Source organism: Notothenia coriiceps, unplaced genomic scaffold (assembly GCF_000735185.1).
Source record: "Notothenia coriiceps isolate Sejong01 unplaced genomic scaffold, NC01 NC01_scaffold00024668, whole genome shotgun sequence".
Classification (NCBI taxonomy): Eukaryota; Metazoa; Chordata; class Actinopteri; order Perciformes; family Nototheniidae; genus Notothenia; species Notothenia coriiceps.
The window spans coordinates 2,385,179-2,413,040 of NW_011357369.1; the positions used below are offsets into that span (position 1 = coordinate 2,385,179).

Here is a 27,862-nt window from a genome sequence, read left to right on the forward strand (position 1 = left end):
TGCAGTTCGGCGAAAAGTGAGGCAAAGTGACGTCACCCCATTCAAAGTGAAGGGGCAGAAGCGTTGGAAGATTTTTTTTAACGCTGCTGTGTGGACGTACCGTAACTGTTTCTCTAGTAGTAATCCACTTATCTCGTTGCCATCGCAGGTAAAACTGTCCAGTTTAAATCTGGATGACCATGCCCGCAAGAAAATGCTCAATCTGGTTCGAGACAGATACTGCAAGGACACCGATATCCTCACCATCACAGCTGAGCGGTAAACACCCCTTCTTTAGGGTTCATAATACTAAATAAAGCTGTTGAGAAATGTAATAATTCACTTCCTTTTGTCTTTTCCTCCCTCTCTCCCTCCACCCACCAGCTGCCCACTGAGGAAGCAGAATCATGAGTATGCCATGTACCTGCTAACTGTCCTTTACCACGAGTCTTGGGTGAGCAGAAAATATTCTCTTTTTTCTCTACTTTGCTCCGTCCCCTTACCCATTTCTGTGTTTACTAAAGAAGACATTGTGCAGATACATCCGTCTCTCACTTGAACTGTTAACCTGCTCTCCTTTCAGTGCGTGTGCCCTTTTTAAAGGTTTAGTTTTTGCACACATAAGGCTGCAATAATCCGGATAAAGAAGTAAATAAGAGGTCAAGTAGTAACAGATATTATACAAGCAACTTCCTTTCTACTTAAGGAGTCAAATTTAGAAAAAAAGCATGTCATAAAAAGGGTATCCATCTCAAGCTCTGCACTTGATATATTATGTGATATTGGTCATTAGCCAAGTTATTACTTTAACTAAACGTGTAAATTCCTCTCATCTAAACAATAATGCATTTGGATTATAGTGGTATAGTTAGCAGGGAGACTACTTGTATGCCTATGAACTGCACATGGTTAAAGCTTAATTATACACAAAATATTATATAGTGATTAAAATGTTTTTTTGTTTCTATCTAGTCATGTTTTTGGATGAACGATGTGTACAGTAAAATGTATAAATAAAGTTGTATTGAATTCAATGGTAAAGCCTTGAATTTACAGTTTAGTGTTAATGAAATGTCACTAAACTGGCATAATGGTCTGGACTAAGAAAAATAGCATTTACAATATATTTTGGGAATAAGACGTTCCTTTAAAAAAAAGTTTGTAAGAATATAATATTACAAAGATTACCTTCCTGTAAAGATTTGTTGTATTCCTTTATCTGTATCTCCGGTGACATTTACATATGGTAAGCGACATGGCCAAGTTGCTTTTTACCAGGGAGCCGTTGTCCATCTTGCTCTGCAATCTGAGAGACCCATTAGGGAGGAATCAGCCTTGAATGGGCAGGAGGGACGGCAAACAGCAGCATTGTCCCGCTGACATTTCTCCACAGATTAAGGGAAAACAAACTCCCCTATCAGGTGTTGACCCTGATACTCTTAATTCACATTAAGCCAGCCAGGTCATCCGCTCAGGCACAGCGATCATGAATTTACAGCCAGATGCATAAAAGAAAATGACTCTCTTATTGTGCAACCTTTGCCTTTCGGGACCTATTCCCGTTATGGCTTAGTCACATTTTGAAAAAACAAATTCTCTCAGTTGGGAAAGGTGTCCGAGCCAGGAAGCCGAACACCGTGCGCTGCCCTTTTGGACACACAATGGAAGGCACAGTGCTTGTCCAGCAGGCTGGTGGAAGCTGTTAGCATAGTGTAGCGTTCAGGTTGTAATGCTAGCCCACAAAGAGGCCAATTGTTAGCAGCCACTGAGGTGATTGTATCTCCCACTCAGGGAGACGGACCTGCCCTGCTAATTCTATTTTGTGCTAATCCAGGCCAGCGCTGGGCTGAGTGCTCCGAGCAGCTCCAGTGTGGAGAGGAGTCAGACTCTAGAGGCACTCCACCTGCGTTTCTGAATCCATACCCAACAAGTTTTCCCGAACTGAAAATATAAATGTTATTTGGCAAGTAATCGGTTGTTCTGTCTGTTGACCAAACGACTTGATAATGAATACAAGTTCAGACATGGTGTCACTGCTGATAACACTCTGTATTATTTAATATAGCATATTGTATGAAAGCCAAAACAGCATCGGGAAGAAGGTTGGAACGCACAACTTAAAACTTAAACTCAGTACTAAGCTTTCTCTTTGTAAATCAAATGTAGTAAGGTTGTTTTTTTTCATGAACTAATAAGAGCGTAAATGTACGTTTTTAGTTGCCATTCAACCAATAGAAGCCACTTTAATTTACGAGACTGTCTTATTATTGACTTTTGCTCTTTGATCAAGTAATTATCATATCACTGGTTTGATGGAGTAATTGATGGAATGCTTCATTAGTAAAATAATCCATAGCCTAAGACTAATGCTACTGTTTAGTAGGCCTTCATTTTGTCAAAGGAAGCTCCTGATCTATCCCCGAAAAGCTACTTCTCCTCCCTCATTAAGGCCTGAACTTAGTCAGACGGGATGTTATGTGGATCAGATATGTACAGCGGTAATGATGGTCATTAACCTCAAACACCTGCAGAGCAGCGGGGCTTTAAGCTGCCGCACAATGGGCCGTGTTGTTCTCAAGGGAATGTGATGACAGTTAGACGGGCAGCGGAGGGGGCACTACGTATAGAGAAATACTATCTCTGTGAGAGGAGCATCAAAGAAGTGACCAAGGACCCTCATATTTAACATCTGGGGCCTTACTGTGTTCCAAACTAGACTCAGCCACACAAAATGTAATGTGTCAAAATTGCTGTAACACACACACATACATTTCAAATTGAAGTGAATATAATGTGTCCTATTTTTCTCATTCATCAGAAAACCGAGGCCTGGGAGGCTGAGAAGACCGTGGCGGACATGGAGGACTACAGCTGGGAAGAAAGCCCGTCCCAAAAGAACATCTTAAGCATGTTGGTACGCATGAAAGTGGCCGGAGAAGGAGAGGACGAGGAAGTACGAGAGCAGCTGCTGGGAAGAAAAGAGGTGCAGGAGTACAAGAACTCTGTCACGAGGCTGAGGAATGAAGGAGAGAGCGAGAGCACCATTCTGCAGTACAAAGAGGCCGTGAAGAAAGTGCTCAACCTGTAATACAGCTTTATGTACAAATGTATTTACATGAACATGGTGAAAATAAGCAGCAGGGACCACAAAAAACGTGTCATTTTGGATTCCATCTATGTTCAAGTAACACAAACACGAGATTACTGTAGGTATTTACTGCTCCAATATAAGGACATCATCAATGGTCTCAACTAATGTATTCATTTTCCAAAATACTGTCGAATCAGGTCGTCTTTATTACAAAAAATAAAAGCCTAATGTAAGCGGTTGTTAAGTGTTCTGCCTTTGAAGTTTGTATGCTTGATGATTAAAGCGTTTCTGTAATGAAAGCCCCATTCAGTCGGATCCAATCCCAACATCCAGCTCTCCTCACTGTCAGGTCGACGAGTGGCACCCCAGTGAAAGGATGCTTTCAGCAGCAGGTTGTTGGAAGGTACCTCGCCCTTCTTTAGGCGTTTTGGTCCCTGGTTCGGTACTTCTAGGTTCGGAAGCAACCCAACGCACTGAGGATATGTGCTGAACTGAAGGAGGGTTAAACACTGAAGCCCAGCAGGCAAAAAGTAGTCTCATCATTGCACATTGTTTACAATCTGAATTGAATTGTAGCTGTCCTTTTTTCTTGGAAGCCCCCCTTAAGTCCCACTTACACAACTTGACAAAGTTCCTGCGGTGTGGCATCAACATCCTTTTAAACTCATTGAAGTACATCAGAATGTAGGACAGCCCAATGGTTTTCATATCGTCTTTCTTGAGGCAAATTCCTGCGGTCAAATGCATTGGCTCAGTTTCTTCTGTCAAATGTCATCGTGTCCCAAGTGAGTCCAAAATCATAGCAACTTTATTTGGTCATCTCATCAGACACACTAAACATCTCTGCCTGTTTAGCTCATATATGGAATTGTAACCTCACTGTATCAGTGGACAGTAACTACAGTGTTATCCCTATCTGTTTTCAAATGAAGTAAAAGCTGTTAACTCAGCACAATTTTAGAAAAATAGCGGTGCAAATGTACAATTGTCAAATGTCTCTTCATCCTGGATTCCTTCATTAAATACATTGCCATAACAAAGTAGAAATGTCAGTTGAATCTTTGTGTTGTCTTGGCGCTGCTTTCTCTGACCAGCACGTACTTTATCAGACGCATGGAGCCACTCTTCCCTCTCCACGACGTCCGGTACCGTCCCATCCTCTTCCTCTGACCCCTCCAGCTCACCACCAGCAGGATGGAGCAGCAGCAGCTCAGCAGCACCGTGATGAAGACGGCCACTGCAACCAGCAGGGTGTGAGCCGCTACATGCCACCCAGACCCCAAACCCCCGAAGGTGTCCTCTCCGCTGACACCATGGTCTTCCTCACCGCCCGCAGTGTGGTTCCTCACCGCGCTGCTCTTCGTGTCGTTGGAGGATTGCTTGCTGCTCTCTAAACTGCCCATAAGAGACGTGGAAGTTGGGGGGCTGGTGGCCATCTGAGAGAAGGTGGTGGGGGGTGTGGAGGGCTGTGCATGTGTGGTAGAAAAGGCAGGAGTGGTCTTGGGATTGTAAGGGATGAGTGGGGTTGTTGTGATGGGTGAAAGAGGCGTAGTGAAGCCGGGTGCAAGAGGAGAGGTGGAGGTGGTGGGGATTGTTGTTTGTGCATTGTTCTCTGAACCTAGAGGAGTCTGTGGAGTGGAGGACAGGGCAGCGGTAGTTGTGGGAGCTGTAGAAGGCTCACTGGTGCTCTGCTGCGTGGGGGTGCTGGTGGGGAGGTGGTGATGGGGCGCTCTGCTTACTGTGGTGGGGGGAGCATCTGTGGGTGCTGGAGTCAGAGGCTGTACAGCGGGCGGAGGTGGATGGATGAACTGCCGTTTGTCAGGTGGAAGCAGCTCTGAGGCGTTGCCTCGACTGTAGTGGTGCGGTAACACACGGACATTAGAGGTGAAATATTTCCCAAACACCAACAGGTCAGGATCCGCACCTAGGGAACAAGACACAGATTTGGGTCTCTTATCTTTGTTGTATTTTACATTTGTGATGTCATACTAAACATACTGGCTTTTTAAAATGTGAGTAACATTTTTAACATAAAAAAATCAGCTAGGCTACTTTTCTTAAATAAACATTTATTTTAATATTATTATTTTAATCAGAACAAGAAGTCATTCTAAGTCTGTGGTGGAAGATGTGGTTCCATATCCTTTACTTAATTTCATATTGGATTACAATTTCATGCTTTAGTATGTCAGGAGCATTTTATGGTTGCTCATAAAGGCAGTAATAATTCTAACTATAGGGTAATTACAGAGCTAACAATTATTTCATGAGATGATCACAATAATCTAAAGTGTTGTTCTCTGAATGTAATGAAGAGTTATGTACAATACTAACATCTAAAATACAGAAGTGTAAGAGTATGAAGTTGCAGAAAATTTACTTATTTTCCATAATTATTAGGTCTAGCTCTAGCCAATGTATTGCAGCATTTGTATGTCTTGCGGTGAAAACTTTTCTAGAGTAGGTGATAGGCTCTGGCTGTAGTCTATATACTAGGGAGACATATTCTGAAAAATATATCAAACCACAATAGAAGATGACTAAATTACAGGAATTTTCAGTATTCACCTTTTACTTGACTTACCCTTAGTGATATTGTACAGAACAACGTTGCCTCTGTGGCTGAGGATGCAGCTCTCCAGCGTTGGACAGTGCAGGTGGAAGCAGTTCACGTTTTCTTGAGTTGTATCATAGTGAAATATTGCCAGATTGCAGGAAACTGTCAGAGGAAAGGCAATACAATTAGCTTATATGATCGGTGGAGCGGGCATAGTAGCCTACAAAAGAACAAAAAGTCACAATATTTAAAAATGTGTGTGGTTTATGAAGCATTACTCACAGTTTCTCGTGAGGCAACAGGTGCGGCTGCATTTCAGCGCGGTCTCCTCCTGGTAGGACTTGAGAAGCTGCGCACCTCTCCGCTGAGACTCCTCGATGTTGATGAAAATCCCGGGAAAACGTCGGATCCAACAGTTCTTATAATAAGAGGTCGGCGAGCACCTCGACTCGGTGTGGCACGCCAGACTCAAAACCGTCAGCAAACCCCATGTGACATTCATTGCGCGTAATGTAAATCAGACCATGTTAAATTACAATCTGGACGCAGCAACGACATATCTGTGGAGCTGATTGCTGGGAGATGACAGGCATGAAGTGGAACCAGAGGTCTGGATCTACCTGAGCCAGTCCCTCTGCAGGTGTGTCACTGCTACGCACCTGGTGAAGGAGGTGGGGGGGACCCAGGTGTCCAGGAGGAACCACGGTATAGATAGAGGCCGAGTCGCGCAATAGAAGACTTCATTTTTTACAGAAAAGGCACCTTCTACAACATTATATATTTTATTTTGAACGCAATCAAAACTTTAGTGTGGCAAATAAAACAAATCTGCCAAGCTTTAAACGCTTAGCCTACATGTCATGGTATAATATGGTTGGACACTAACAGGAACACATTAAATAATAGTCGAATATTTTAGCAAATATATATCAAACATGTATTTAATAAATATAACCAGGTGATCATTTACAGATGACTAGTTGTCTTGAAAATATTTTTTGAAAAAATACATTTTAAGGACCTCTTGTCCATTGTATCTTTAACCAATTACATGGGAAGTATATTTCTGACCTTGAAAACATCAAGTGACAAAAATACTAGGCTGTTTCTAGGTAAAAAAAAAATGAACCTCCAATCTCTGTAGAGCTCATTTATCTAATTTCTGATGCGTTTTCAAAGCAATGGGTTGCAGTATTGTCAATTTGGAATGCAGGTAATGGTTTCTCTTATTTTGTCGAACTCTCTTTTGAGTCTTACAAAAATCTCTCATATCGCCAGACTTTTGACCTTCTGTGAGAGGGTTGGACATATTGCTTATGGCGCTGTAAGCATCTCTCTGACCTCGATGAAAACAGACCTTGTTTTTTCTCAGAGATTTGAGAGGGGATTGCCATAATTAGAGCAACCTACCTGAATTATTTCAATTGGGATTATCAGAATAAACCTTGCGATCTATGGCATTTTAATTTCTTCACCCATTGGACCGTTTACCTTACCTTTTGTGAGCGTGTCTCTCCATTGCAGGGACACATTCTCACTTTACACCTGGGAGTTGAAAGCACATATTCCGAGCTCAGGTTATAGGCTTCAATTTGTATATACTCCTAATGAGACAGGAGACTATTGCATTAAATGATCATACTTAGCTGAATCCCATTGCAGATTCCATGTTATTGGTTAACTATTTAAGAGGAAAAGTACGTTTCCCTTTCCATCGAGTTAGCAATGACTCCTCAACACCACCAGGGGGCAGTGGTCTCTTCCATTCCAAATATCAATGTACTTTTTCACTAACGCAACAAAATCTACAAATGTGCATCGCTCGATGGACGTCTATCTTTGAAACTTAACTGACTAATACACTTCACAAAAGAGAAATCATTAAATACTAACACAGATTAATAGTGCTGAAATGCGTAGTTGATGATGGAGATACACATTGAGATACTTAATTATCCACCATTTTGGTAATAGTATCATTTACACATTTGCTTGATAAACTACAATGTTTTTCTTGCTTCAGATTCTCAAATATTTTACATCAATTTAAAGAGAATAGGTTTTGGACAGGCATTATGGGAAAAAGGTGACCCTCAACACCGTATTCTAAAACAAAGCAGATTTAGTATCTGCACGTGTATAAATATGAAATCATCTAAGTTGAAGACAAAACCCTGAACATAATGTACAGCTTATTTTCCCTTATATCAAGTCAACGAAACAGAATGCGAAATAACTCAGCAACATAGGCACTTCGTAAGAAACACTTGTATATTCATCCGACATTTCAGGGCAAGTTACAGTCGACCTCTGTAATCAGGTTACAGATCTGAATCTGGTTCAAGTTAGCAGTGTTATGTGCCTTTTGTAGTCAGATCATTTTCAATCAAAAACAGTAAGACAATACTACAAACATTTAACATTAAACATCAAACAACGTGAATAGAATAGCTCTTTTTAAAATCATTTTAGCCTCATTTTTCATAAATCTGACTAGAGGAGATGGATGTGGCACTGTACATAATTATTCATAACACAAACGATTGGCACAAAAAACAGTGATATTTTATGGATGTGCAAAGGAGGGATTCTCTCAGTCTACTCGTATTCTTTTCCCCCATTGTAATTTATATTTAGGCCACTAGGTGGCACACTGAGGCAGCAAAACTCCTCTGTAGCAAACATCCCCTGCACATGCATGTATGTCAAATAATCTAAATCAAAAACAAGCACTAGTAAAATGAGATGAAAAACACCACCAATGGAAACTTTCTCATGCAGGTCTTGTTGCCTCCTTTGGTTTAGAGACCACAGTGTATCATGGTCCTCTTCTTTATTTCTTGTCACTTTTCACATTAAGGTCGTTTCAGCTTCCACAATCCTAAATCCATCTCTTCCTCAACAGTAATATAGTTCCCGGGCATGCTGACAAAGCCAGTGTTCTTCTAGGCTTCTGACCGAGTTGTATGGTTTCAGCTTTAAGCTTACGGAGGAAGTATCCAATATGTATTTAGTGTTGCTGCTCACTGAGATGCTACAATGGGTCTAGAGACGGTAAGTCCCAACTGGGTGACTGTCAGTCTTTGACAAGCCTGTAAATATGATGCTGTGCGCCGTGCTCACTGGTGGACACCTCGAACACGTAGGCTATGCACAGGAGGGTTTCCAGTGTGTCCCTGTTAGTCACCACCTGTGGACAAAGAACACACAGAAGATCCTGCTCAGTCAAACTGTGGGGACACATATTTATCCAACCTTGGTTAGCGCTCTTTTTACTAGTACAGTTAAATGTAACACATTCTTATATTCTGTATTAAGTGTGTTCCTATATAGGTAAAGGTTTGTGACGACACTCCCAGTACCTGCCAGAGGACAGCAAGGCAGGGAGCACAGCCAGGCAGAAGGGGGGAGGGGGAGGGGTCGTCACAGGTTCAAAAGGATTGCAAGCATACACAATCCATACATTGTTCCCTTAGATAAAAACAAGGCTTTGAATGTACAGAATCAAAACTAGGAATCTAAACATTCAAGCAGCATAGGGTTAAGTTTGCTTGCTTCTAAAATGCAGATACTTTGATAGCAGTTCAAATGTAATGACCTGATACAGCATCATCCTTCACTGTTTTTATGTTTTGGTAACAACACCATCATCATACTATTACAAATGATTCACCTATAGTATGTGTATGACCATGCTGGGCTTTATCACATTGCATTGAAAAATAAATAAAAGAAGAACCAAGTACTGGTCATTTTGTAAGGAATGTTCTAAATCTACTGAAACACTACATAATATAACACTATCTAATGATAAATAATAAATTATCCCTCTGGTCAAAATGTTATGTTATTCTCATGCAAGTCAATCGTTGTTATCTGCAAAAGGCAGGGAAAAGAGTGGCAAAGAAACAAGAACACAACTTAATCAATTCAGCATGTGTTGCATAGAACACAACACATGATCGATCCATTGTGCTCAGACTTGCAATGTGGAGTCTGTGAGTGCACCATGTGTTGTCTTTACGTGTCTGAGCCTGTGTGTGCAGCTTCTGTTTAGGAGCTGTTCGTGGTTAATATGAGCTAAATCAGCCCATTGAGTAACTTGATGACATGCTGCCATGTAGTCATCAGCGTGGGCTCAATATGGCCTTTGTATCTTGGTCAGTAGGAATGCAGCCGCCAATGGACGGGACACCAATGTCTTTGAATCCTGGTGTTGAGGACCACTTTGTTACTATGGTGATACAGTCCAGTCCATTCACTTCTCTCCTTGAGACTGCTCTCTGAGGAGCACACCAGCGCGTTCAGAAAAGTTTGGCATACAGTCGAATAGAAAATATGTTTCAACTCTGCAAGAAACTATGCTGTTCAAAGGGAGAAAGGGATACCAGTTGCTAAAGGTCCGTCAAGGTAACCCATAGAAGAATATCACGACCATATTTAGAGAGAAACTATTTTCCAATGTCAAGCCCTTTGTGGGAGCCTGCGAAAACACTTTGAAATTGAAAGTAAGTACAGGTATTGAACACATGCGACCCTGTGTGCTTTATGAATTGACCAACATGAATGAAGAAGGACACTGAGTGTCTCAATGCATGAATGTGTTGCAGACACAGACATAAATTCCTTTTACGTGAAGAGAAGCCGTTTATGCCTCTTTACACAAACTCCAAAGCTACATTTTCTCAGTCGGCAATGCAGTCTGCTAACAATGGATGTTGTTGAAAGGTTGACGTTACTGGTGTATTATATTAAGCTTTCTTAAGCAATAGTTACATTACGATAAATACTTTCATCTGCTTTCTTAACAAGACTTAGAGGCGATAGAATGTTGATCTTCTAGTTTAAGAAGTTTTATCTCAGCACGGAAGAAAAACTAAAATAATTAAGAAAATGCTATTTTATATTATACCAGAAATAAGTAAATCCTCTACACACACATACAGTACATACCTGCAGGATAGTGAAGTTCTCCAGTACGCTGTTCATCATGTATTTCTCCGGCAGGTGTTTAAGCTTGTGGATGAAGTTGATCATGTATTCACATAACGGGGAACGGTGGATTCGAAACACGTAGCGCCCATTCTCAAAACGTGCATACTCCGTCTAGGGAAAAAAGATACAATGAAAGCATACAGTCCAATATATGAGAACATATAACATGTTTTAAAATAATTTAAAACACATTAAAGGATAGGATGTTGATGATATGTTGGGATACATTTTCCACCGAAACTCAATTGGATACATTGAATGTGAACGTCTGTGAGATAAGCTGTAATATGTGTAATATAATATACCTAATGCAGCAGCTGGCATGCCACATATGACAATAAACATATTTCTTGTGACAACAGTAATCAAATGATGAGGCCATTAAATATCATTCTGTGGTCTACTGAGGCAGATGGCTCCACCTAGGGATGTGTATGTCTTTGTATTATCAGGTCCCTCAGCAGCAAGTGGGGGAGGGCCACTATGTGTCCATTTAACGGGAAGCATAACAGTTAGTCATGCTGGGGAGATTTGTTAATCATGTCAGTTTCCTGACCACAAATCAGTGGTAATTGACTGGAATCCATCTCCACCAGTAGCAGGTATTCACTCCTCTGGGTCATAATAGTGGTTTTTGACATGGCCATGACCTCTTAATGTGGAAATATCACTGAGCAATTGAGCAATCAGTGATCTTTACTATGCCAAAACATAACATTCTCTGCTAAACCTGAAGCAAACAAAATCCGAATAATAAAAAAAAAGAAAATGTGAGCATCATTTATAGGCAAAAGACTCATTATAATGAGAATGGACATCTTCGATTAACAATAACAGTCTAAAAAAGCACAGTTCAATAAAAGATGGTGTTAATTTCTGGATTTATAATAGCTTGATCCTGCTGAAAATTGGATTTAACAGAGACCAAAGACTCAAATGTAATTTCAAATAAACTTAAGTGCAGACCTCTGACAAGGCCAATCCATTGAACTACATTTTTTCCATCAGCAGTTTTAGGAAACTGTAGTAGGTTATAATATAAGCAAGTTCAAATTAGTTACATTTGAAAATAAATGCAACGTATATTTCAGTTTGAATAGTTTATATTCCTCAAAGGCTGCAAGATCCTTTTCTTACCTCGACTTTCTCCACCACCTGCTTGCCAAAGGAGCAGACTTTGGTGGATGAGGTGATAATCATGTTCTCAGAGCTTTCGTACTGACTGGAAACACCATAGAAGAAGCTGCTGTCGTCTTGCAGGTTTATACTAAGGTCTGCCTACAGGGAAGAAAAGAACACAACTTGTCAGTGTCAACTAATAACCAATATTCATTCTCAAACCTCAAGGACATACAGCACTGCATCCATAATCTTTATCAAAATATCAGGGTCTACTTTTCTGCTCGCAGATATGGATTAAAAAGAACATGGTTGCCAGTGTGACTAAGACGCGTATCAACCGGAGTGTTACAGCTCAACAAAGCTTGAGAATGATTCTCTGTAAAGCCAAGAGGCATTCACTGGCCAGAGTCTTGTTGACCCAGTATAACACCGTCAAATCCAGACTCAAGATTCCCAAGATGTGTATCTGTGTGCATGTGTGTTCTTGTGTGTGTGTGTGTGTGTGCGTGTGCGTGTGCGTGTGCGTGTGTGTGCGTGTGCGTGTGTGTGTGTTTGTATTCTTAAACACGATACATTTATTATGTTGTGAAGCGTCTTGCCACAACTTAAACAAATACAATGCCAAATATTTTTAATACTACATTTCCTGTGTCCAAATAAGAAATGTTCAATTGAAAAGGCAGTGCAGTCCTCATGTGGATACAGATTCACCCATCTCTGATCTCCAACTAGTTGAAGTTTGAGTTGAGGCGAGTATAATCTGATTTCGGATCAGACTGAGGTGTCGTCTCCTCCGTCTGACAGCTGGGCTGTTTTACCTTTTCCCCTGTCGGGCTCTGTTTTCTAATGGGCCATTGAGACACCGCTCAGCCTCCTCTCATCTCTTCATCACCCTGTTCATCTTCATCCCTTGCTCATGTAATTCCTCTATTTGTCTTCATCCCTGGGGCCTAGTGACCCTCCCCGAACCGCCATTCCCTGCTTCCCTAACAGCCTGCGAGGGAATTCATCCAATTACAATCAGCAGCGTGCAATTGGCTGATTAGATCATGGTGGGCAGGCTAGCTGTGTAACAATTTAGCAGAGCCAGCTCAAATCGGATTCCCTCGGCACTTCAAAGGCGTGAGACAATCCGTTAGGACAGGGCCACGGGCGCTGAGAGGGTGAGGCGGGCGGTGGGGAGCGGGGCCGTGCAGCCAGCGACGACAGAGGGGTTTGCTGGAAATTCAATCTAGATCGCCATAGCTTTGGAGGTAGGCCAGCCGCCTGTCACCGTCACCATGCCAACCTGCACCTCAGAACACCCCCAAGTCATGACCTGCCATGTGGTCGTCCCACTGCGGCCACACCAAATAGGCTCTTCTCATCTTTAACGATGGTGTAAATAAAGTTATGGTGTTTTCAGATGTGTTGAGGATTTCATTTAGCTTATTCTCATGGCCTGGAGCTTTTTGCCAGTTTATATTTCCAGGAAGGCCGTTGAAATGCCCAGCTGTTTTTTTTTTTTTTAAGCATTTCTGTGTATTGTCATGTCTTGAGAATTGGAGGACCCCCTTGGGGTACGATAAGATGAACAGACTGAGAGGGAGCAGTGTTATGAGCTTGTTTTCCTCTAGCGGGGAGTTACATGTGTCATAACTGTCAACGGGGCTTTGACGTGAATCAAGAGAGATATTTTATTTTTATGAATGACTTGTTGCTTACATAGGACCTGCTGTTCCTCCTGCAATCCCCATCTCTTGTTCACACCGTCTGTGTCCCTATTTCCATCTCTAGCTGTTTATTACAGTCTTGCTTAACTTTTTTGATATACGGCGGGCTTCACATCCCCTCCTTCCCCTCACCCCTGAATCAAATGCCATGGCTGGACCAGCTGCTCTTTCCAAGGACTGGAGAAGTCTACTTCCAAAATGGTGTCACTCACCAATGTCTTTTATCTCTCTACAATAAATAATGTGACAGTCAAACATGCAAGACGGGTCATGTCATACATACAAAGCCATCTGGTGGCATGAGATTGCAAGGCGCCGGCGGCACTTTGAACTTGACATTCACGGTCTTTGGCACTGCGAGCTAAAGCAGTTAAAGATATGTAAGCTAATATATCTGCTTTGGAAATCACCAGGGGCCTCAATGATACACATTTTTGACAAAGTGGATCAGAGTATGATAGCAATCATGTCGGGCCTCATCAGCATCTCCAGAGAATTCCACTGCATTTAAATCCACATCACTCTGAATAGAGATGTATGAAAATATCCATGCATATTAAGTATCGCACAATGTGTTGTGAAATGGAATGAATCTCTAAAACTTCAGTTTGTAATCACAACCTTTGACTGTTATAGGCACATGTCCTTTGAGCACATTGCACACAAAGTAGTGCCATGAGGTTGGTTGTTGCAGAGGCTGTAATACAAGCAAATGCAGATCCCTCTGTCCTGATTGCATACAAATAAATATTTTCCTTATATTGTATGAATATGATTGTGTGTTCTTTATACTATGACAGTTTCCCTAAATATCATGACACATATCATAAATCCAGATTCTTGCCAACACTCTGACAGCTGCAGAGAAACGCTGGTTCCTGTTTGAGAGTGCAATTTATTTCAGGCATGCAAAACATAGTGGCTGACTTTAATTCTTAAGTTATCCCCCATGGGAAAAGAGGAGACAGCTCCCTAATATTGTGAGTCAGATTTGGAGCCTGTTGTGGCAGGTGCACACTGATCTGATCACCAGAGTAGGACTGCCATTGTTCACAGTGAGTTTCTGTTGCCAGCATCCCTTGGGCTGGATGTGTTTGGGTTACCTGGTATGCACAACAGCTCTGCGGCTAATGAATAGGTTGCTACTGAAACAGCCCTGCAAGTCCCCCAGTATAGGAGAGGTAATGGTAGACAGAGAACTGATGGACATGATGCCTAACCGAGGAAAACCTCTCCTGACTTTGTAAGACCGCTTTTTCCCTTTCTACCTTTTATCACGCGTTACCCTGACCTCTGCTTTAACTGACATGTCTGCAAAATAAAAAAAGTTTTGTATCATAAAATGCCATTCAAAGAAACTTTCATTTAAAGAGCTGATGTTTTTGCAGCGAGAGGGGCTTTGAGGTAAAGAAGAGGATGGTGTTGACGTTGTGCATGAAATAAATACTAAAGGTCCTGAGGTAATGCAAGGTGGCCAGATCAGCTAAGGTGAATACAATGAACGTGTCAAGTTTGTTCTATTGCACTGGTCTTTTTTTTATACCCATTTCAAATGTTTAGTTTGAACATTTCAACGATATCACACACTATCCTCTATCAGTCTGTTTTCCTTAGCCTTCATACTAGATTGAGTTTATCATCATGCTTTAAAGTCAACGCTCTTGGTGTGTAATGGTGAGCTGGGGAGGTGGGGGGGTGTTTGTCTGTGTGTGTTTTGGGNGATATATTTTATAATATATGAAGGTCCTGGCAGTATATACATTCATTCAAAATACCCTAACCTTGCAGCTGCAACATTAAAGAAATTATCACATTAATGCATCACTAATTATAATCTATCCAGTTATAAGATTTAATTTTAAAATGGGACACCCTGCATATTCATTACTTTTATTTAGTTATCTTTGTTTTGATGCAAATACTATTTAACTCGACCTAACTGAGACGTTGGATACTTTTACTAGGCCTATATTAAATTATATATATTTCCTTTTTTTGTATAATTGTATTTTTACTGAATGAATGGGGTTTAAATACTTTAACATGTTACAAAGTCATATTTATTAAACAAAATTAAATTAATACATACTTTAAATATGTATTAGTTTATCGGTGTTTCATACCTGGACCGCTGTCTTTGATGGTGATGAGGGGGGCAAAGTGCTGGGAGTCGTAGCCGAGCACTATTGGGTATTTGTAGCACTCTGCGGGGGGCCAGTGTAGCGGAAGGTAAATCCCCCCCACATTCAGAGGAGAGATGGAGGAACCAGATTTCATACTTCTAACCACCTGGTCTGTAAAAAGAAAACAGTGATTTTAGAGATAGTACTTATTTCAAAAGAGAATCAGCCAAAGAAAGTTAACTCTGATTTTTGTGCGCATTTTATACATTCACATTGTTGCATGTTTCTCAGTGATTTTGATGAATTATGTCAGTAAACCTTGTCAATTATTAACAGTGCTTATTCTTAAAGTTTGTATTAAAATGCATGGCAATATTAACAAAGACAATACAAAGCAAAATAGATGAGAGGGGATACAGTGAAATCAACTGTCATCAAAATGTAGAGGCATGGGGAAACTTTTACTGAAAGACCCGTTTGAAAAAAAAACATTTCCTGGCTGACAGGTTGCAATAAAGATACTTTAAGGTGATGTAACAAAGTGAGTACCTGCGATGACGATGATGGTTCTGCGGAGGATGTTGGAGAGGACAAAGATGTGAATGTCCTCCAGAGAGTCAAACTGGAGGCCATTGCTACTGGAAATCGGAGACGCCATCTTCACAATCTTCTCCCATTCGTCCTCCCAGTTCTGTGACAGCAAACACACAAAGAGACAGGATATTAAACTTCTGCACACAAACTCATTCATGTGTAGGAAAATAAGGAGATGCATGCTCATATTCCTGATACAACAACTTCACAAACAGATAACATATTATGCATGTTCCGTCTAGATATACAGTATATATATTGCAGGTGGCATGCAAGGAGGCAAAGACAGAGATAAGGAGTGCAAATGTTCTAGTCTCACAACCAAATTAGGTATAGCAATGATCTTAATGCAAAGTAGAGGAAACTACTTTTAGCCAGCTAATCTCCATACCATGGTGGTGTATCGGAGTCCGGTCTGGGTGAACTCCTGGGACTGGAGCAGCTCTGCCTGGAACCGTGCTCTAAAGACGCCAGTGTCTGTTTCTTTCAAAACACCATGGAGGGCTTTCCGAAGCACCAGGTCTGTGTCCTGAACGCCGAGCATGTACTGAGAGGTCGCGTGAAGCAAACAGTTCCCGTCTCCTGTTCGCACACACAGAGGAAAGCAGGAGAAACATACTTTATTAGACTGTGAGGGCGGAGGATTTTGTACTCAAGCGTTTTGCAGGGCACTCGTACGTGCAAATGTGGCGTGTACAGAGTATTATCAACAGACAATTACAGTGTGCGCACACACACACACACACACACACACACACACACACGCACACACAGGCGTAACAAAAGTCTGGGGATTTCCAGGCCGTCGGGTCAGTTGTCGCACTATCTGATGCCTAGACTATTATATGAAGCTCACATGTCTTAAAGTATGCACACACTGCAGACAACGCTGAACAGAGACAAATGGGCCATAATTGACCTAAAATGCATGTCTGAAAATCTCCAAATATTTGTCTTCTCGGTTCACCTAAAAGAAAACGGCTTGCTCTGTATTCTGCTAACCGTCAGGAAAGATTCAACATTTGTCTGTCTGTCTGTGTGTCTGTCTGTCTGTGTGTCTGTCTGTGTGTGTCTGTCTGTCTGTCTGTCTGAGCTACTAAAAACCCTGGAATTGTATTTAGTCCCCTATGGCAGCGCTGGGTCTTTTTCACATTGTGAAACAGGAGAGCCTGTGTTGTGTAGCTCTGAAAAACCCTGTTGCCACACTAAACACAGGAATTTCCCTGCGCTAACTTCTGCCTGGGTGTGTGTGTGTTCCCCTCCTATGATCCCGACTCATCAATGCTACTCAGCTGGTCCTGGACTTTCCACAGGGGAGTGGCTTGGACAGGGAGGAATGCTATCTTTTCAACTACTGCCATCAACACCTGATGAAGGCTGTGATTAATGAGCGCCTAGATAACATGTCTCTCACATGCACAAACGCATACAAATGAACCTTAACGTGTATTCTGTCTATCTTTATGATCTGGTCAGTAATGTTTACCTGGCAGTATTTCATGCACACCTGAAGCACACACACACCATAAGAAATCGGACTTATGAACAGGTTATCTCTCAATCCATCACAATGCAACGTTTTTACTAAACCTGTGTCACGAATACTGTGTTTACATTTCTCAAAATATTGTTATCTGTGGTGCGAGATGACTGTTGTGCAAGATAAAGTTGTTTCCATTGCGACCAAGGAACATCCCCCTGCACTGTATCTACTATACTGAGAAAAGAACACCCGCCTCTATTTCTCTATGTTGTTGCATTTCTGTGTTCTAGCATTACTCTTGAACAGAAAAAGGAAATGCACAGCTCTCTGGTGAGGAAACAGCACCATCCTCAAAATAAAAAGTCACTTAGGTGTATGCACACTAAGGCCTTAACGTGCACAAAACACACAGACGTTTGACCCTGAATTGAGCTGAAAGATGAAAGATGTTCCCATCAGTCTAAATATAGACCCTTCCTCTGTGACAAGGTGGGTCACTTCCTGAAAACACACCATTGCAGGAACAGAGTTAATCCTCATCTGTTTGCCACACAGGTGACACTAACCACGGGTTAGCAATGCTGTGCCACTGTGTCACACGTCATCAACTATCTCACTCTTTTGTTTAGTGAGACTGATCCAACTGAACGGGTTCTGGAGCAGGACTACTTTTGCTACATATTACATAAAGAAGAATCTGTACTTATAAGGCAGAGCACAGTGGAAGTGTGTGTGTCCTCTATTACGTTATGTAGTCAGTATATTGTAGCTGAACAAATCCTGTCTGTTGCAGACACATGACAGACATGGGATGCTGTTTGGGAAAAACCCTGACAGATGCTTCCTAGACATTTACGATGCAATGAATTTCAATTTCTTCACTGCGCGAAAGAGTTATAAAACAGGAAAACGGATATGACCATGTTCTTTTTTACGGCCAGGAAATGTGCGTGTTATGAGGCTGTTTGGCTTTGATGACGGTCAGTTATATTCTCAATCCGTGGAATGAATTTGGAAGATTGAATCTAGTTTGAATCTTTTGTAAATGTGCGTAGATGATGTTTTGGGAAAAGATTGTTGGCTAACGGGGGAAATGTATCTCCCAGACTACATGTGGTATGACGTGGAGAAGCTTGATTAATATGACCTGCTCTGACTGAGTTTTCTCTGCTCTCTGTCTCGCATCTGAGCTTCAGTGACTCAGCAGCAGTCAGTCGTGTGTGTGTGTGTGTGTGTGTGTGTGTGTGTGTGTGTGTGTGTGTGTGTGTGTGTGTGTGTGTGTGTGTGTGTGTGCACCCGTCCTCTGCTCAAAGTCACGTCTTGGTCCTTCAGAGTTAGACGCTCTGACTCTTATTCGGTCTCATCTTTATGACATCATCTCACAAGCCAGGAATTTCCGTCCAGGTTACCGGCAGCAGAAGTAAAAAGTCAGGGGTCTTTCTGAAGAGGAACCATGTGTTGCTTTACAGTAACTCTTTTAGTCATAAATAACTTCATAATCAACAGGGACCCTCACAAAAAACAAGCATGAAACCAGAGAGTCCAGAAGGTTCCTCATCCATCCAGTAACTGTAGGAATATCTGAGCTAAGATAAAAGATGAATTTCTCAATGCTAGGTGATATTTGCACCCCATTTCCTTTGGAAACACTAAAGACCAACTTGTAACCCAGCTGGATTTCCACTTCCTCCTTCTGTTGTGAATGCAATAGCTGTTGTTTCCCTTCAGAAAATAAAAATAGAATCTAATGTAAACACCAGATGTGTTAAAGGTAACTACATTTAGATATAGAAATGGTGACATGGATTTGATTTAACAAGGCCAGGTAAGCTGTGACACGACTGACAGTCAGAAAGACAGCAACACCAACCTAGATCAGTCAGGCAGAAGGACAACTTGATCAAAGTGTTCAAAATGTTTTAAAAGCCCACTGGCATGTATACACCTTACAAACACAACTACACAGAAAAAGAGTGGACATACTCGTAAGGTTATACATGAAAAACTGTGGAAATAGTGGGGTCTGAAACATCATCGACAGTAAATAACAGTCCTACGAGTGACGACAGAGAATTTCCCAGCACAGACTTCAGAAGTACTCAGGCCGGGTCTGAGTGTTTACCGGCCCTGGGATGTTCCCGTGTTACGACATCCACGTAATAGAAAACATGACTTCGCGATGGGCTGAATTCAGAAAGCACAGTAAAAACCAAGGGGGCTGCTAAATGAGTGTGTGTGAAACCTGTGTACCTCCATTGTTGTCATTTACAGTAACCCTGCTTGTGAGTAATGACGTCCCAGAATTTACAAGTCAAATACGCCTCTGTTATCGAAAATGAAACAAAAGCAAAACACATCCTGCGACCTCAGCAATGATTTTTAAAGTCAGAACTAAACATGGAGAAGCAGCGTTCAGTTATTATGCTCCAAATATCTGGAACAAACATCCAGAAATATGCAGGTCCGCTGCAACTCTTATTGTTTTTAAATCCAGGCTGAAGACTTTTCTTTTTGTGCTGCTTTTAATTGAACTATTCATATCTCACACTGCACTGTAACCATGTATTTTATACCTGTGTTATTCTGTATTGGCTTGTTTTATGTTTATGTTATTCTCTTTGCTTTTTAATGACTGTTTTTAAATGTGTTTCCGCTGCACTATTTCTTAATGTTGTTCCTTTTTGTGAAGCACTTTGAATTGCCTTGTTTTAAAAAGGTGCTATATAAATAAACTTGCCTTGCCTCGAGACAAAAAGGGACAAAAGTTTGGCATCAGCACTGTGACTATTTATCTAATTGTTCCTGTTGATGTACTTTGTATTGAATGTCGCAAGAACATCACGCTCCCACAGTCTGCTCTCATAAAAAGTCCAGAAATTCACAACAACTAATCCACAAAGTTTAACTACCAACTTGTGATTAAAAAAAACCTCATAAAAAAGCTCCCATTATAGAAACCTGGTTTACTGGACGCTGTTTCTTACCGTTGGTACGTAAAGGCACCATCTTTTTCACCTCCCGACACCAGTTGAGCTTCTTCTCCTGCTCCAGAGAGACCTGCATGGCCCGGTCCAAGATGGCGGCCTGCACCACCTCCATGAAGGCCTGCGGGAAGTGGTTCATGGCGATCATCTCCAGCGTGTAACGGTGCATGCCCAGCAGGTGGTGCATCAGGCCGTTTTTGCCATCCGGCTTCACCACGTCGTTGGGCACTTGCTGACGGATCTTCACCGCCTTCAGCAAGTTGGAGACAAACAGGAATTTGGGGAGGTAGTTCTGACCCTGCGACATGGCGGATGAGTGGCCAAGTGGATGGATGGAAGGGAGGAAGAGGAACGAGGAGGAGGAAAGGAGAGGAGGAGGAGGAGGCACCAACCACCGCTGACCGAACAACGTGGAAACTGGAATGAGAGAAGAGAAGAGGAGAGGATGGTGATTTACACAGTAGAAAATGTAGCACCATGTAGGACTGGTGGGATTTTTCTAGAGGAGATTCCCCTTCCTTATTAATTGCAACTTAAGGCACAACCTAATTTGCAGTTTGTTCGGGAAACCACCACAGGATCGTCTTACTGTTGAATTCTAGTGGGCCAAATGGATTGTTTGTTCTTTTAATTGTCCTTGTTCTCCCTTTTTGAGTATTTCCCAAACAGTGCGGCCCAGAGTCCCACTGAGTTCAAAGCCTTCAAACAATAAACTGGTGTTTTCCAGACTTTAACAGAAGGCCACCCAGGGCGTCACAGGCTGTGAAGAAGGTCACACTGACTGACTGCCCCGAGGCCTCCTCCCTCGCAACACCTTTCTCTAGAGGACACAACTGCCAGCCTGCATCAAGAAATTGTTAGAAAATGTTTAATATATGAATGTGCCATTTATGATGCCAAAGTTTCCGATCAATCAAACAAAGTATTTAAAACTTTTAATACCTCACTGTTTAATGCAAGAAACTGCTTCGTTTTTGAATAAAGTCAGTCTGAAGGATACATAAAGTCAAGTGTATCCAAAAACGTGATGCTTAGTTTCAGAACTTCATGCTGTATTTTGGTTTGTTCATAAATTGTATTAAAGTACAACCTGACAGTAGAAGTATTGTAAATGAGTTTCTTATGTCTCTGTTGAGGTTTTTTCACCCAAAATGAACAGCATCTCAGCACATTCTTAGTTCACAGGAAGTAGAAAGTGATGGTCAGCAAATAGGCCTCTGAGTTGTGTTGCTGACTTTTTTACTTCCTCATATATGAACATTTTAGAAGAAAAGTAGCTGCTGTTTAAGTTAAACCCTGAGGGCTTCTCTAGTGCCTCAGTGTCTTAACTACCCAAAACAGCAGCAGCAGCAGGTGCAACAACAGACTAGGCCATGCTAAAGTAAAAGGCTAGTCAGTCACATGAAGGGACCAGACAACACACAGGTTGTCAGTGAGCGTTTTGCATGAGCCTTAATCCCTGTGTGGTGTGTTGGCACCGCTGGAAAGCTCAAACAGAGCTGGACGCTGCGGGTTAAGAAAGCCTGGCTACACAATAACACAATAACAGGAGACTTTGCGGACGTTAGGCTTACGTAATTCCAATGACAACTACCCCTGAAACAATGTAACCCTGAAACGAGTCTCACCGGGCGGGTATTAACACAGTGGGGAACCAACAACGCTACATGTTGGCTGTTTAAAATGCTCTGGAGGGTGACGTCTTTGTAAACAATGGCTGTCAAAGCACTGTCGTGAGCAGGCTTTTTCCTCCATGTCCCCCAGAAACACGACCATACATAACTCAAGGCCCCAACGTGATGTAGCCACTAAGTCGTAACCCTCGTTGGTAGTAAATGTGGTTGCACAAGCAGGGAGGACGGGTGTCTTACCTGGGTAATATGTCGGGGGTAATAACAAAGCCCTCCCGGATGCTAGTCCTCTCTCTGAGCCACTTCACTCAGCCTCACCGCAGCGGTCCTCGGCGCCATTCAACCTTCTCTTCTAGTCGGTATCTTGGCTATTAAGGAGCAGCTCATGAAGCCTTTCAAAAGAGTACACACGTCCGCTAATGATAGCTTTTTTTTTAAAGGAAAAAGCCCAAGTCAAGGGGATTTCCACACGGGGACTTTCCGTCCACCCATTCTCTCTCTCTCTCTCTCTCTCTCTCTCTCTCTCTCTCTCTCTCACACACACACACACTCGCACACATTCACTGAAGTTACACCTCGCTGCCGCTTGAGGGGGCTCTGTCTGACTCAATACTGAAAAGCATTTCCCTCCCACTGTGCACAAAGGAGGGTCAGTGAGGAGGAGACAGACATTGGCCTGCAAGGAGACCAGCCTCTGCAAATGAGTCAGGAAAACGAAAGATAACATCATTGGGTGATCAGAGGGCTTAGTATAGCTGATTGAATGCCTGCAGGGGTGTATCTATGTGTCTTTTTATGAGTAGACTGCAGGCATTGCAATGATGATGTAGTACTGTTTTCACTGTTTGGAAATGATGTTAAAAATAGATCTTGATGTCTTGCTATAGGACACTTCAGAAGCAGATGTGGGCTTTTTTGCATGAATGGGCGTTAGATCAACTTTTCTGTTCCTCTTCCTTTTAATAGTTAAGTAGGTAATCATTGAATTATGTTTTTGTTTTGTCATGCACATTGAAGTACTCATTTGACATAAATACACACCAGGCATTTTCAGTGGGAAAACAATAACCAGACAGGCAAAGTGAACTTTTCTTTAATTTTTACATTAGATACAACTGTGTCTCATGAGTCAAGCTTCAAACAACCATCCATGCCAAATAATGTCTCAGAAGTTGAAAGGGCATTCTATTGAAAAAGAGTAGCCCTTAAAACATATAATCGGCAATAAGAAATTAAATGGAGGTTGTTTTCAATCTTGCTTAAATCGATTTTTAAAGAACACACGTAATGCACATGTTTCAAAGCTAGGGGCAGCATATGAACTTAAATATGCACAAGTCTTCATTTATATTTGTACAAATCTAGTTTTGTACCAGACATCAACAGATAATCTCAATACTTAGAATATCAAAAGAGCATCTGTATTCCAACATCCAGTCTGTCAGTGGCTGTCTCAAATCAAGCAGCTCTGTCTGGTGGTTAGCAGGTATTATTATCAACCATCGGTGTGTTTCAAAGTTCACCAACTGTTTCACTGCGGTTTACCAAAGGCTGCAACAGAAAAGCTCGCTCATTTGGCATGCTGGTGCTACACATGTTAGCATGATAAATGAGACAGAGAGAGGCATGATGCATTTAGATGGTATAGAGAGATAGGCTATTTGCATTTATGTGCTTGGATTTGCAAGAATGAGGGTGTGTGTTATATTCTTGTAGTCCATGTTCGTCCCACACTGAAAAAAATATATTCAGCAAGAGTCAACATTTCCAATTTGAGAATCTGAAACCAGTGGGGTTTTAAATATATATATATTTTGCTTCATGAGTGACTTGAAATGTTCATTATCATACATTTAATCTTGATTTACGAATAGATTATTGATTTATTCACCTTATTGTTCCGGTGTTCAAAATGTAACTGTCGGATAGACCACAGTAATTTTGTAGCATCACAGCATTATTTAAAAAAAAGAAGAATAAAATCTAATCAGTAGATTTATCAGAAATCAAATTTCCAGATTAATCACTGTAACTACAACATGCCTCCCTCCCCCTTTTAACTTGGGGAATTCACTTGGAACATTCTTGAATTGAACAGATTGCATTTTCACTGTGGAGAAAAATCCAGATTTAATAACATTTAGTCTGATTTACCTGTTGTTTCCCACCTACTACTGCCTGCAGTGATTAACTCCTGCTTTCTATTTTCCTTCCTCTTACCCCACAAAACCGTCCAGGGAACAGAAACTAAAAATCACCTGACAGCACTGACTCACCTGTGGACATTGAGCCCATACTGTATGTACAAACTCAACAATTACAATGCCCTGATTACACAAGTGATCATGACTCAGAATAAAAAAAAAAACATATTTAAACACTTAATAATTATCTGACTCTGCCCTGAGATTATTTTTAATAATGGCAATGATTGAACTCTCAAAACTTCCTCACTGGGTCACATGTTTGCTGAGTCACAGGTTGGAATAATCAATACATGCTGAATGTGGAAGCTATAAAACAAAAACTGCACAATTATCAGCACATGGAAAACCCCAGAGTAGATGATTGGCCCACTTCTTTGTTCCAAATCACCAGGTACTTTAATATGAGCAATCCTCGCTGTTTAAATATCGTACGACCTTACCCTACACTGGATGGTCTTTCTGAGTTTCAAATCATCTCTTAAGAATATATATTATTATCAATTATATATTTTCCCTCGACAAATTAAGTATTTGCTTTCTTGGAAACTATCTTAGATTTGTGAACACATGTTTTGCTTTCACACGTTATAGGACAAGCCACTAAGATTGGTTTGTTACATCAGATATGAAGTCATAGCACAGATGCTGATTATTATTGTTTGAATCATCCAGATTAGTGGGCAGTGGTGTGCTTTACTTCTGTACAATTTAAGCCTCAATTACTTTTTTTCCACTCCACGTCTGAAATATTACTTTATACTTCACTAATTTTATTTTATAATAGTTCCTTTACAAGTTAATATTTCAAATAGAAAACACATGTTGACCTTAAATACCTTTAAAATATTTCACTGTTAAAAAATAAAATATCAGAAATATGTCATCAAGCGTAAATTAGCTCCATAATTGAAAAAAGCACTACAATGCGAGTTTCTCATGAATAAATCGTCAACAATAATGTATTCATAAAAATATATATTGGTATGACACATAAGGTACACATTGCACATAATTCATAATTTTTTATTTTATTTAATAACATCTACAATGAAGGAGCTTCCCTTTTTTGACTGGCTAATAAAACCCTTCATAAGAGGGAACACACACAGATTCCACTCCTCCGTTATGTTGATGCTTTTTGACTCATTCCTTCTTAGGTAAAGGAGGCAGAGGTTACCAGCAAGATGTTCAGAAACTCGCTCAGAGAGGAGTGTGAGTCACTGAGACTTTGACTGATCTTAACCTTCGCAACGCCTAAAAAAAGACATGTGACATAAACTTTTGTTCCTGAGTGTTACTGGATATCTTAAAAATCATTTAAAAATGTGGTGCAATCAGGTGACTCAAATGTCTCGTATGCATCTTGGTTTGAATGCAGCGTTGGAGCATTTTTAAACATCTGTTTCTATCCTCCCAAATCTCTTCTATTTCTGTCCACTGTGAATACAATCAAGCCCAAATTAACAAATAATATATCTAACCTATTGGTAAATTCGTCTGGTCTACAGTAAACAAAAAATATTACAAATTAATTAAATGTATTATGTCAACAGAGTTCACATAACTGCATTAGGTTAGTTGAAAGCAATCCCATTAAGTTTAAATAGAAAAATCATTAGGGATTAACTTAATATTATTGCTTTCAACCGACTAACTCAACTACTATACAATTATGTTAAATTAGCTGACATGATACATTTAATTAAATTCTACATTTCATTTTTTTCAGTGCATGTATTTAATTTAATAAAAAGTATCCTATGTTGTCACAAACACAGCTCAATGCTCTTTATCATTGTAAAAAATGTACAGTATACAACTGGAATTGGGGCTTCGTGATAATCGCAAACATGTCAGCCAACGAAATGTCAAGTAATCCAGGTACTTTACATTAATCTATGCTTTAATGCGTACCTGTGTATGTCCTCCAGAGTCATACGTCTCTTGTGTTTTGACAGTGTGGGCCGTCCCTCAGAGTGACTTCTGAACCCAGATCGTTCCCTTTAGGGCCCCAGAAGCTTCGGGGCCCCGTCCTGGTATGAGGTGGCAGGACAGCGGGGAGAACCCTGAGGAGAACATCTCATCTTCTTATGGCTCTTCGGCTCACTGGAAAGCACCTCGGAGGCGGATCGAAACCCACCCCCACTGAAGATCACTTGAGAAGTGTTGGGGTTAAGGCTGACATTGACTCCACACTGTTTCCTTGTCTTATATCTATTTTTAAGGGCCACTTTTTGACAGGCACATCTAAGAATTCAAGTTAACATGGAAAAGAAAGCCATGTGAGTTGAACAGGTGGGAGATGCAAAACCAAAGAAGCTTATTTACTGATCAATCCTGACCTCTAGTGGTGTTGATACAGAAACACAGACAGAGGGAGAGCAAGCAGTGATGTACACACCTGGATTAACTGATTTAGTTTTCTCATATGTTTACAATAAGAGTGCATCAATTACATTTTAAATTAAAAGCAACAACTATACACTAATAATTCCCCGCCACACAAAAATATGTTTTTGATTTTTTGTCAAATCTGGATAACTTTGGATAGAATTATGAATGTCTCCTGAAGAGGAAAGATTTCTCAGTGCTTACCTTCAGTAGTGTAAATACCAAATGATCTTGGGGCATCACGATTAGTTTAGAAGCAAATCATGGGTTAATGTGAATTTTAAAGCCGTTGGAACTTAAAGCGTAGGTAATTCACTTCAGAAACACTTTTTGTTATATTCCATGGACTGCTCTTAACATCCCGATAGCAATGAACATATTATGCTTTGACAATAAACACATACAAAAATGTCATCTGTGGAAGCCGTGGTGCTGTAAAAAGCACGACCAATCATTTTAGCCGGCCCGGCTAAAATGATTGGATGGCCTATACCTGCCTGTCAGCCTTCCATCTGTGCACAAACTTATCTCGTGCCCTCATTGGTCATGTGCGCGTTCGTGTGTGTTGGAGGAGGGGCTCTGTAAGGAAGTCTGAAGGAAGAGGCAGATTTTTTTGGTTGTGTACTTTCAAATTCTAGCGCACTCGAGCTGGTTTCTCCATTCTTACCTACCCTACCTTTAAAGCCTCCAGCGCACTATACACTAGAAATTGACATTTTAGTGTAAAGTAAATGGCATCTCTAATGTCTGGGAGTCACACTTTTGAAATGAAAAACATTTTCATAATCAAATGTAGGCTCCTAGATTATTAATTTTAATAATATATCACTCGCAGGGAGAAGCTATGTTGCAGAAAACTCTCACTATACAAGTTCAATTTCATGATATTATATCTGCACTTCAAGTTGGATTTTAAACACAAGCGCATTACTGGTAATGAAATATTTTAGGATTTGTTCCTCTTATGAAATAAATGTCTTCCACCTCTGCAAC

The 27,862-nt window shown here is 41.0% G+C and overlaps 3 protein-coding genes across 3 annotated transcripts in view; 1 reads left to right on the forward strand and 2 right to left on the reverse strand.

Annotated features, from left to right (window-relative positions):
- Nucleotides 1-22,788, reverse strand: part of tnfaip3 (tumor necrosis factor, alpha-induced protein 3) — a 50,442-nt gene extending 27,654 nt beyond the window's left edge. Inside the window, exons 1-5 of the mRNA XM_010782945.1 lie at nucleotides 22,512-22,788; nucleotides 20,641-21,057; nucleotides 16,565-16,755; nucleotides 16,129-16,270; nucleotides 15,580-15,750 (exon numbers count right to left, since the gene is read on the reverse strand). Coding sequence (XP_010781247.1) covers nucleotides 15,580-15,750; nucleotides 16,129-16,270; nucleotides 16,565-16,755; nucleotides 20,641-20,947 — 811 coding nt within the window. The 5' untranslated portion in view covers nucleotides 20,948-21,057; nucleotides 22,512-22,788. The remainder of the gene's footprint in view (nucleotides 1-15,579; nucleotides 15,751-16,128; nucleotides 16,271-16,564; nucleotides 16,756-20,640; nucleotides 21,058-22,511) is intronic.
- The window catches only part of matk (megakaryocyte-associated tyrosine kinase), a 634,871-nt gene that overhangs the window by 146,966 nt on the left and 460,043 nt on the right, over nucleotides 1-27,862 (forward strand). The window lies entirely within an intron of this gene.
- LOC104955587 (transcriptional enhancer factor TEF-3) overlaps nucleotides 7,229-27,862 on the reverse strand; it is a 43,386-nt gene continuing 22,752 nt past the window's right edge. The window contains exons 9-11 of the mRNA XM_010782944.1: nucleotides 11,760-11,900; nucleotides 10,581-10,733; nucleotides 7,229-8,817 (exon numbers count right to left, since the gene is read on the reverse strand). Coding sequence (XP_010781246.1) covers nucleotides 8,704-8,817; nucleotides 10,581-10,733; nucleotides 11,760-11,900 — 408 coding nt within the window. The 3' untranslated portion in view covers nucleotides 7,229-8,703. The remainder of the gene's footprint in view (nucleotides 8,818-10,580; nucleotides 10,734-11,759; nucleotides 11,901-27,862) is intronic.